We start from the raw sequence: 11122 nt of genomic DNA, 5'->3' as shown, positions 1-11122 counted from the left end.
TCTCGCGCCTAACAGATTGTCCTGAACACCGCATGCGACGTCCAGAATGCCCCTCCAGGGAGAAGTTGCGGTTTCACCTCCGCTGGTTTAATATTTGTGGGCATTCCGAGCCCACCTCACTGAGTGTAATTTTCTCGGACGATTAGACAGATTTAGTTCAGATTAACAGAGATTAGGTAACCCTAGATTTTTAATCCGAGAGGAGTGGGGCTTTTCAGAGGCCATAATGAAAAAAAAAAGAGAGAGAGAAAAAAATCTAGACTCCACTCAAAAGAGGAAAAATAAAAGTCTCCAGCATATGATCTCAAAACACATTTGTCACTTTGACCTCTGACCCTAGGTCAGATCCATGTGTCTGCTGCTCTTTTAAGACCTGAAAAGGGTCTCCAACCACCTTCTAAAATCTGATAGCTGAGTGAGCAGACAGTCACAGATGCAATTATCCAATATACTGTTAATTTGACAATTAGAGAAATTTGACTCAGTAGATTCAAACTAACCATTATTATCACTCAACTGCAAAAATGTGAAAATGGATTGTAATGTTTTTGCTCATCTCTCTCTCTCTCTCTCTCTCTCTCTCTCTCTTTGTGTGTGTGTGTGTATACATGTATGTATGTATGTTACCAAAATATATCTTAAATCACTGGACAAATTTTATTGAAAATTTCAAAAAGTAATGACTGGATGTACATCTACAGCTGATTAACTATTTAAGTCAACCCAATTCAAGGTGGAACCACAGCCAACTGACAATGAAAAAATTCAAAAATGTCTATAATTCAGTCAATAATATAGATATTAACCTAAAACTTGGTGTGGTTATAGCTGAGAGTCCTTCACAAGACATACTCTAAATGTTACTCACCCACTGAAGACCTTTGTTGAAAACCTTAGCATTAACTGCTGGAGTCAAATCTGGTCGTCTGTTACCAAAACATCTCTCCAATCACTGAATGGATTCAAATGGAACTTTTAGAAAGTAATCACTTGATGTAGATCTACAACTGATTAACTTTTGGAGTCAAGTCGGTTCAAGATAGCCGCTACAGCTGATCGACATTAACCAACACAAAAATGGCTGTAAGTTAGTGAATGTAACAGATAGTGAGCTCGAATCACAACACTTACTCTGAGCGTGGCATCTAACAATATAAGATCAAGGATTGACCAAAATAGCCACAATTTTGTCATTTCTCAACAGAAAATGATTTTAGTCCAAGACTCTAAGACACTAAAGGCGGCAGGCATTCCTTCAAGGAATGCTAGGTCTTTAAACAATTTAGAAATCATATAGCTCATAATCTCGTCTGTGGTCTAATCTTAATTCTTATTCACAGAGTCATTTTGATTGCTGCTGTAGGGAGAATAATGCTTTTTTAAATGTATTTGCTCAAATACAACTACATCTCAGTTTGGCAATCTGAATACCTTTAAACTTCCCGTGGTTAGTCATATGGGTTTCCATTAAAATATTCAGCTGCCTAATTAAAAAAGAAGATCTTTTCATTTTTTAATGATATCCACACTTTACAAACACAACAACCTCCTGTGCACCAAGGCGACTGAAACCTGGAGGAGAATGCCTCCCATTTTGTGATTTCGAGAGTGTATGGATGAAACCTGTACTTAAAAAATTGCATAACACAACCACGCTGCGCATTCAGACAGGAATGATGTTGAGAAATTTGTCAAAAATAGTGTGGGGTTTAAAACGCAGGAGGATGTGTCACATAATGTGTCATGCAGTGACTTATTGTAGAGCGCTAATGGGATCACATGATTAAAATGCCATCTTGCTGATAGTTTATTTAAAAAAAACTGCAAGCAAAATTGCTCATTAAGGATATGATTGCTTTGAAATTATTTATTCTATTTCTATTCTCTCGTGAAAAGAATAACGGTGAAACCGAAGCTGAATACAGAACAGCCTTTTTACAGCTCCATTCTTTAACACAAGGTTTTGCCTGAGATGCCTCTCAAGTAACACTTATGAAAGCCATAATTTTGGTGACACTTGAGATTACACAATGTGCCTTGATTACACGGGAAGTGAAAGAAAACCAAATGACGATGAAGAAGGCAAACAACCATATTCAGAGGCTCACAGCAGGACTGAATCTCAGGGGAGACAAAACTCTTAGAAGCGGAGAGGACTCAGACGGAGGAGGAGGAATGGTTAGGCAGCACGAGTTTAAAAACTACGCATGTTTCGTCCCCTCTAGGCTGACTGTTACGCTGTCCCCATACCAGACATTCCAGAGGTAGCTTGGTTGCCCCAAAGATCTGAGTGGCTGACACAGGAACAGCGTGTTCTGCATAGCAGCAATCACCTCAGTGAGCCACAAGCAAGGCAGAGGATCACGTCAGAGCTTTTTGCATGTCAGTTTGCAAAATACTCTGGAATTTTATTTGGGGGGGATTTTTTTTTTTCCACCCATTTCCTCATGACCCATCCTTATTTCGCAATCAAGCCACTTAGGCTAGCCCTCACAAGCTAATTAGGCTTCAGAAATGATCTCTGTGCCCCATTCTGCCTTGTGGGGTTTGGACAGGAGGTAATCAGAAACCCCATAAGTACACCCTTGGGACACTGATGTCTGCTGAGGAAAGCTCCTCCTCTCAGAAAACCACCCATACTTTATAGCAAGCATATGGATTCCTGTTGGCACAAAAAAAGGCTCAAATTTGATCATTACAAAAACTACTGAGAAGGTGAAGCTGGATTTCATCCCCTTTTGTGTGTGGCACCGGACCAAAGCAGGCTGACTCAAAGACTTCCTGCCTGGAGCTAATGCCATCTTTCTGTGGCATCTTGGCATCTTGGCATCTGCACTGGGAGCTATAAACATTATGTTCAGAAAACATAAAGATGATTGGTGCCAAGAGTTTTAATTAAAACCACATTTTGAAATGGATAGAATACTATGCAGAAGTAATGGCTTCCATCCCTACTTAAAGGTCTTAACACAATACAGTTAGTTGACTTTACCTGCCTTGATCAGTTAGTGGAAAAATAATAGAGCTGGTCTAATCTGCTACTCAAACTGTTCTGCTGAGAATCTTTGAAAGTTGATCAGTTTGGAAACTGCATGGACTTTATTTACTAATCTTTATTGAAGGTTTTACTTTGTTTCTTTGCTGTAGCATTTTAAATTGTCTTCGGAAAAGAGTTCAATTCCTCACTCGTGTATGTCAGTGGTTGGCAAAATCCACAAAAGCCAAGTAGGCCTGATGCCAAGATGCTGATTAGCCTAGCTATGCTGTGCTCTCCAGGCAATGTGGAGTGGAGGTGTAGTGGGACTTCAGCTCATCACTAAAGAGCCCTGTGCTAAACACAACTTTAGGTGTAAGAAAGCCAGCAGACTGTAGTGTATCCATGCTGGACATATAAAGCCTTAGGCAAGGAGGCATCTGCCTCTTTAATGCATAATTCACTGGGAGCTGAAACATCATGCTTTAGTCCTAAGGGCCGGTAGTCTGCTTCTGGTTGTTGGAACAAGAAACTGTCTCCATCAGATAGTCCACTTTCACCTGGAGAAAACTTTGTCTAACAAGCAGTCAAATATTAAATTAGATGTGACTGAGCACAGATCAGGAGGCATGGCATCCAGTTCTTGGGGCTGCCGCCTCCCAGCAAGAAGGGTGGCAGGTTCAAAACCCAGTTGTGGCCTTTCTGCACGCGGTTTGCATGTTCGGTTAACTGGTAACTCTTAATTGTCACGAGGTGTGAGTGAGAATGACAATAGGTTTGTGCGGCTCTGTGATGGTCTGGTGGCCTGTCCAGGGTGTGTCCTGCCTTTAGCTCAATGACAGCTCCCTGTTACCCTGCACAGAAAAGTGAGTTCAAGAAAAAAAAAAAAAAAAAAAGCGGATGGATGAGCGGAGATCACATTTGGTCTTTAAAAACAATGCTTCAATAACTTTCCTTATTGTTCAAAAGTGTATTTGGAGGTGCACTAAATGCACGTGGAAGCAATGTCACCTCACCTTTCCACCTCAGTAAGCTTGTCCTCATCCGCCTTGATATGCAGGTAGGTCAACGTGCAGAGACAGCCATCGGCCCTCGTGCTCTCCTCTCAGACATGCACATGGTCACTTTACATCTCAACTCCAGCAAATGCATCTTCCTGCAAGGGTATTATTAGAAGCACTCATGTCTTTTTGCCAACGTTATTATCATAACTGACAGGATGTGCATTAGTTACTTCCGTCTCTGCAGGCAATTGGCCATAATGTTGACACACTCGTATACAGCGCTTTTTTTTTTCGATTTCATCACGAACAGTTAAGAACCTGAGGCAGATGTAGGGCTTTCATGTGTAATAGTTGCAGCTCAAGTTCCTGCGTAAAGGGGCACAAATGGGTTAACAGTAGAAACGAGAGGGAAGAGAGTGGAAATCAATGCTTTTGTTGAGGGAAAGAAAGAAAGGCTTTCACAGGTCTATGTATCATTAAGCAATTGAGAAAGCTAATTAGAGTGAGGTAAAAGATGTGCAGATCTCACAGCTAATTATTTCCATGGCAACCAGAGCTCCTGTAGATGATGAGAGGTAGCATTCAATTTGCTCCAATCAAGACGGAAACAAGAGAAAGAGAGACCCCTAGTGTTGTGAAATAAATCTCCACAGCAACGAGCTGAATGAAACGGCAAAACAAAAACAAACCTTTCTACCTTGATCCCTGTAACAAGAGTTAGGAATGATTGAAATAGGCTCAAAAAATTGCTGTAGATGAAAATAAACATGTTTATCACCTGCTATCAAAAGGCAAATGTGGATGATTGTCTCTTTTACCAAAATATCTCATGAACCACTGAATGAATTTTTAGAAAACTTGCAGAAAGTTATCACTGGATTCAAGACCGCTTTAGCCATCTGACCTCAGAAAACCCAAACCTGGCTATAACTGAGATAAAACTTGATGTATTAAGAGCTGAAATAAATCCCCAAAACATATTCTAAGCCTCAACAGATTGAAGATCTTTACCTTCACCAAGGAGGTTCTGTTTTCGGGAGCGTTGGTTCGTTTGCCTGATAGCAATGATCAGATTTTGATGACATTCTCAGGAAATGTTGAGGTTGCCTCAAGAAACAATTGATTAAATTTTAATGGTGATCCAGATCAGACCATTTTTATACTTATGCCATGGCCTTGGCTGAGGTTCCAGTTCTTTATAATTTTGCCGTCAACTTTTTAGAGTCAACTCTGATTGATATAAAAATATCTCAATATCACTGGACAGATTTTAATTTAACCTTCAGGAAATAATCACTAGGTGTCCACCTACAACGAATTAAAACATGGAGCCAATTCAGTTCAAGTTCAAGATGGCCACTTTAGCTAATTCATTCTCAAAACATACTCTTGAGTGTGACATCTCATAATATTGCATGAGAATGTTAATAACGTTATTTTCATTGTTTGACCAAAACATAAAAAAAACAGCTGTTACTTCTCATCATAAGATGATCTTAGTCTGAAACTCTGGTGGAGGGTGATATGCATTCCTTAATGGAATGTTAGGCTTTTAATTTAATAAAGCAATGCATACACTTTTGTGAACTTAGAGCTGCAGCATAAATGTATTAATTTCATTTGTTTAGTATCAAACTAGGCCTTTACTTTACTAAATGTGCTGCAGACAGTGATAAGTTAAACTTAGGTAGACTATAACTTATATAACCAAGTTTTGTTAGAAGCTCATGTAATGGGCTGGTATTAAAAAGCGGCATTTTTCAAACTGCACGACAAAATCAACTAGACGTATAGCTCTTTAAGTCAAAGCGGAGCTGTATTTTATTTTCTACAAAACAAAAAATGTTTCAAAACGAAAACCCAAAATGTCCGTTGTAGTTAGAAAGGATCCAACTAAATAAATCTTTAATGTCTCTGCTTGCTCGGGTCGAACTTCTCCAGGTGAATCAGAGGTCTGAGTTGCTCAGCGAAGCTCCGCATGTCCTCTGACACGGTGTCCTGACCAGCCGGAGCCAACACGCTCAGTTCAACTAAATGGGAATTCGACATTCGCTCAGTGCTCTCGGTGTTCCCTGGCACCTGGACACGAGACACGTTGCATACCACAACTTTCATAACGCCTTTGCGAAATATGTGGCCGCTGGTCACAAACTCGTGGTCCATGCGGAAACCCATCTCGTTTAGGAACTCCGGAAGGCTGTGAGACGCCGACACGTCAACACAGTTGCGCACGAGGGCGTGGCGACTCTTGTCTCCTACTTCGGGTTGGCCGAGGTAGCGCAGGTGCCACGGAGCGTTTTGGTGGGAGAGGGAGCGACGCGCGCGCAAAATGAAAGGGCTTCCTTGCTGACCTTTCAAAAGATACACCAGCTCGTGGTCCGTGAAAGTCTCCGGTTCCATGTTGTCACACAAACCACGAAGGCGATGCAACAAGCTTTCCAGGGCCATATCTAACACACTCCCTGAATTTAAAAAAAAAAAAGAAAGAAAAGTTGCTCAGACAATAAAACACACAGATGACATATTTAAGGCAACCCTTTCAGAAAAATACAAATATTAACAGTGTTTTTATTGCAGCTGAGATAAACAAAAGCAATGAACATTTAAAAGAAATAAATAAATGTTCTGTTACTTGTGTCATTCTGAAAATGTTAAAGGTGCAACACTATAAATCCCACCCTATGTGACATCATAATGTTTATAAATTATTAAAGGGTGTTAATGAGATGTTCATCAAATGTTCTTGCATGGTTTTACATTGTGATATTCTCATGGGAGCAGAAACATTAAAGTTTACAAATCATTTTAAAATACATAAAGTTTGAAATCAAGTCTAAACCTAATATTTTGAATTATCCTTTTTTAACCTAACAGCACAATATCAGTACTGATAATAAGTGTATTGTGTTGTCAAGTGCATTGATTAAACACATAATTGCATAAAAAATTAAAAACCTACATGGACATATTTCTATTATAGAGGCATTTACTAAAACATTAATGTGGCAGGTAAATAAACAACTAAGGCTTATAATCAGTTCAGTTTTTACTGTATTAAACAATAATATTGATTGTCCATATTTCAGCTTCTCCAAAAGAAAAAGTGAGACCTGCATTTAAGAGCATTTTTAACTCCTGTGTGAAAAACCTACTTGCATATCTTACCTTGTAACAGATACTCCATCATATTGATTGTGCCACCGGTGACAGGCATCACAGTGACAGGAGGAGCCTCCATTTCTTCTGAGGTTTAAGCCTTTTTACGAACTGGAAAGACAAAAAATATATTCATCAAAAGGCAAACATTTTGTCTCTTATGTTTTGATCATATATTGTAGTGCTAAATTAACATTTTACAAGACAAGCCGAGCCTTATTTTATTTATTTTTTATTTTTTTGCCTGTTTTTCCTAACATAAAAAGCCAAAGTGTTTGAATGTTACAGATAATATTTCAATAAAACCTGTAACTGTGCTGCTAACATTTCAAACAGGAATGCTAGCTTACAGCTAAAGGCTAAAATGCAGCCACGTTAATTAAATTTGCGATAAATCCATGATAGTGTATTTTTTTTTACCTGATAAACGATCAGGAGCACAGCGCTTCCCCGAACCTGAAGCGAACCAGGTAAATGTTGGCGGATACCTGTTCGTTAGAACCCCTGTTAGCTCAAGCGACACACGGCTAGCTTGTAGCTTCCCTGTTAGCTGAAGACTCGTTCGCCAAGTTTTGCTTTCAATGAATCGAACATATTTTATTCCACCAGTCTTACTAAACTGTCAAGACTGTTGAAAAGGAACACGATAGAGTTGAAAAGAAAAAAATGTAGCCAATTAAAACAAACACAGCCAGTTATGCTAGAAATTACCATTCATTAAACATTCATTAAAAGAGCATCTTTCTTTGGCTAATCTGTAAAGCGACTGTCATACAGTTTCAAGGCTCTTTACTGCCACCTACTGGCCGCCAACTGGAATTGCCACAAGTTTCTCTTAAAAACCTTTTAAACTAAATGAACAAATTAATGAATGAACGAATAAGTAATTAAATAAATAAATGCAACAATTTTAATTGTATAACAACAAATTATTTTGTCCTGAAAAGTACACAATCGCTGCCATATTAATGTAGTAAATTTACATCATGCACATTTAAGAATGGGGAACTTTTTTCAGATTAAGGTTTTAATAAAATATTGAGACAATGTACAATTTAAATATCCACAATGCAACAATGTACAAATATGTGAAACTTCATAAAACATATTTTTAATTTAACATGGTTCAGACAACATACTTTCTGAAAAGGAAAAAAATAAATTTGCACCATGTAACAACACTAATAATAATATTATTCATGATAACAACATAAATGACTGGTCTTTGCTGAAATACTAATATTTAATATTTTGCCACTCTACAATAAACTAAAGTTTCAACAATTTATGCATAATTTAAAATTACAAAAACTGAATGATTTTGTTTTTATATTGACTGTATTTGTTATAGTTAAATAGTATTGAATATCATGTAAAAATTAAGAGAATTGAAAGAAATCTTGAGCCACAGGGGGTGAAGATAAAACCCAAGCACTGCATGAAAAAAAAAAAAACATCCTTCATTGGCTCAGAAACATTTCTGGTATATTTGTGATGTTTGAACATACTCTTTCGCTTCACCTACAAATGCAAACTGCAACGTTAAAACTTTACTATGCAAAGTAAAAATGAAATATAAACAAAACTTAAAACCCACTCTTTGGAACGGTGACTTACTCGACTGCTCAGTATTCGTAGCTATGTGTGGTCAGTGTAATTTCAAATACACTTGTTGCCTTTTTCAGAAAGAATGTTTGCCAAATAAGGTAAAAAAATAAGTTGTCGTGTTTTTTTTTTAATGTAGAGAATTCAGTCAAGTTTTATTTAACAGTTTGGAGATGAAAATAGCGATGCAGAATTTCCCTTCTGAACCCTGTGGGTGAAGTCATACACTCACATATGAAACACAAGACAGTGTTGAAGAATCAGTTTCTAAATTAAATGACAGCATGGAAATTACAAACTGTTCCACTTAATGTTTATCTTGACCAGGGGTATTTCTTCTATACTTTTATGTCACTGTAAAGGCAATCACTTTCAGCTGCATGATTGTTTCTTTTATTGGCAGGTGTCTTGATGACAACAGATGAATAGATCACTGTGGACCCCTCTTCTTCCTGCAGAATGAAGTAAAACATTTTATTACCTGAACAGAACAACATATGCAGTAAATCATTTCTCGTTTAAAGTTCACTGTACCTTCTTACTGAAGCCACAACAGGGTTGACAGAAAGGAAATGCTTAAGTGAGAATGTCAGAGAATCAGAATTAGGGCCGAACACAGCAACCAGGAAAACCACTGAGAAGGCACAAAACAAAACAAAAAGAAAACAGGAAGTCTCAATATAGCTTATAGCTGAAAAACCTTACCTGTGCGCCATCTTGATTTCAAGCAAAAAATTAAAAATGTTATTGTAAATAAACAGGCAACGACAACCGATACTCCACAAAGAACTGGCATCAGATATTCAGTCTTCCCAGATTCACCTGAAGAACCAAAAACCTGAGTATTAGTATTCTTTAAACTCAGGTTACACATTTCTTTAAAAAGAAAGAAAGATTTTTAGTAAACGCCTACCTGCTTTTGTTGATGGTGTGTATTTGCTGGTAGCCGTAGTGTGTCCATATACGTAACCTGACTTGCATTACAAATTAAGGACCCAGATGGGCCTACGTCCACTGATGTTGTGTTGTCTATCAGAAGACTTGAGATATGTTTTAAATTATTTAAATCCACATCACATGTCACAACACAAGAAAGAGGAGAATCCTCGCCGTGGTGAACTGAAACAAAGTAAATGAAAAGTCTTTCAGTCAAATCGTTTTCTTTTTATGAGCACATTTTTATAAATGAATGTCCGTTTCTCACTTTTTAGCACACACAGGTTGACAGTGAGCAGTTTTTGACTCGGACCACCACAGCGTCTCGCCCAGCAGGTATATTTCCCAGCATCTGCATTTTTAACAACTGCAATATGTATGGACTTGTTGGTCGTCTCGGTGACCGTTTCTGGCCTCCGTTCAGATTCTGGAACAGTTTTACTTGTTTCAAAAGTCCATTTTAAGTCAGGGAATTCACCTGAACATGTTTGGGTGAAACTGCGTCCTGCTATGATGAAAAATGTCTTTTGAATTTCATTCAGAATTTCTGTAAAAAGAGACAAAAAAAAATACATACAGTGCTTTGAGAAAATGAAAGAAATGAAGGACAGAATGGCTGTGAAGAGTTCATTTCTTTCATAGATTTGTGAAAATCAGCTCAAACCTTTTTGCACTCTGAAGATGATGGACGATTTTCCACTGCTGATGTCTTTTTTACAATTTTCACACCAGTATATCCCCTGATCTCTTTCAGTAAAATTATCGATGACCAAGGAGCGATTAGGCATTACATTCAATCTGCGATGAGAAGCATCATACCGAACTACTCCACTCTCATCTTGGGAGAATAACAGGATTTCCTTACTCTCCCCATCCACCTTGTAAAACCATTTGAAAGAGTGTGAGGAAACACTGGGTGGCTGACAAGGTATCAGAGCTCGACATCCCAGCCAGAAACGAAAATCTGCGGCTGTTAAAATACCAGTTTTATGTTACACACAATTAGGAGCTAAAACAACGTAGCAGTTTTACAAAATTGGTTTTGAAACACACAACAGTTAACTGATCACTTACCGTTTCCTGAATAAACGCATGTGTTCCATGTAATCAGTAAAAAAATCTGAATACAGCTCTTCTGAATCATAGCCGATGAGTTCATCTCTCTGCCGGAACAGAAAATATACTGAACGAAACAAAAAGGCGTCCTTTGAAGTCGCACTATCACTGCTCATCAACACACAGTTCAGAGGCTCTGTGTAGATGGAGAACTGTGAACAAACTCACGCTGACACATAGGAAGTGGTCCAGCAGCACGGCGTAAAAACTTTAACGGGGCTTTCATCACGTATTCTTTCTACTAGTGTGGCATTAAGCTTTGCATCACCCTGGCATCCGAGGTGATGCAAAATCAACTGAATGTGCACTGGTAGCAAATTTAGCTGTTTTA

General features: G+C 38.3%; 2 protein-coding genes across 2 annotated transcripts; both read right to left on the bottom strand.

The window, feature by feature from the left end:
• Window positions 1–5771: 5771 nt before the first annotated feature.
• On the bottom strand, window positions 5772–7921 carry med18 (mediator of RNA polymerase II transcription, subunit 18 homolog (yeast)). The gene is made up of 3 exons (XM_017415512.3): window positions 7555–7921; window positions 7144–7245; window positions 5772–6440 (listed from the first exon to the last, which is right to left on the bottom strand). The coding sequence occupies exons 2-3, from the start codon at window positions 7214–7216 to the stop codon at window positions 5884–5886; spliced, it is 630 nt and encodes a 209-aa protein (XP_017271001.1). The 5' UTR covers window positions 7217–7245; window positions 7555–7921; the 3' UTR covers window positions 5772–5883.
• Window positions 7922–8194: 273 nt separating this feature from the next.
• LOC119617821 lies at window positions 8195–11122 on the bottom strand. The gene is made up of 7 exons (XM_037980472.1): window positions 10750–11122; window positions 10340–10645; window positions 9944–10222; window positions 9653–9858; window positions 9445–9561; window positions 9274–9314; window positions 8195–9191 (listed from the first exon to the last, which is right to left on the bottom strand). The coding sequence occupies exons 1-5, from the start codon at window positions 10832–10834 to the stop codon at window positions 9535–9537; spliced, it is 903 nt and encodes a 300-aa protein (XP_037836400.1). The 5' UTR covers window positions 10835–11122; the 3' UTR covers window positions 8195–9191; window positions 9274–9314; window positions 9445–9534.

Source organism: Kryptolebias marmoratus, linkage group LG16 (genome assembly GCF_001649575.2).
Source record: "Kryptolebias marmoratus isolate JLee-2015 linkage group LG16, ASM164957v2, whole genome shotgun sequence".
Lineage (NCBI taxonomy): Eukaryota > Metazoa > Chordata > Actinopteri > Cyprinodontiformes > Rivulidae > Kryptolebias > Kryptolebias marmoratus.
Note: the sequence above shows the minus strand (reverse complement) of the source record. Positions and strands in the feature narration are given on the sequence as shown.

Bases quoted from the DNA above. Each gene is read 5' to 3' on its own strand.
- LOC119617821 (XM_037980472.1), bottom strand. From the start codon at position 10,834: ATGAACTCATCGGCTATGATTCAGAAGAGCTGTATTCAGATTTTTTTA. The intron at 10,646-10,749 runs GTAAGTGATCAG...GTATTTTAACAG, and splicing joins ATGCGTTTATTCAGGAAACG to CCGCAGATTTTCGTTTCTGG. The intron at 10,223-10,339 runs GTTTGAGCTGAT...CTCTTTTTACAG, and splicing joins CATCTTCAGAGTGCAAAAAG to AAATTCTGAATGAAATTCAA.
- med18 (XM_017415512.3), bottom strand. From the start codon at position 7,216: ATGGAGGCTCCTCCTGTCACTGTGATGCCTGTCACCGGTGGCACAATC. The intron at 6,441-7,143 runs GTAAGATATGCA...TTTTAAATTCAG, and splicing joins GATGGAGTATCTGTTACAAG to GGAGTGTGTTAGATATGGCC.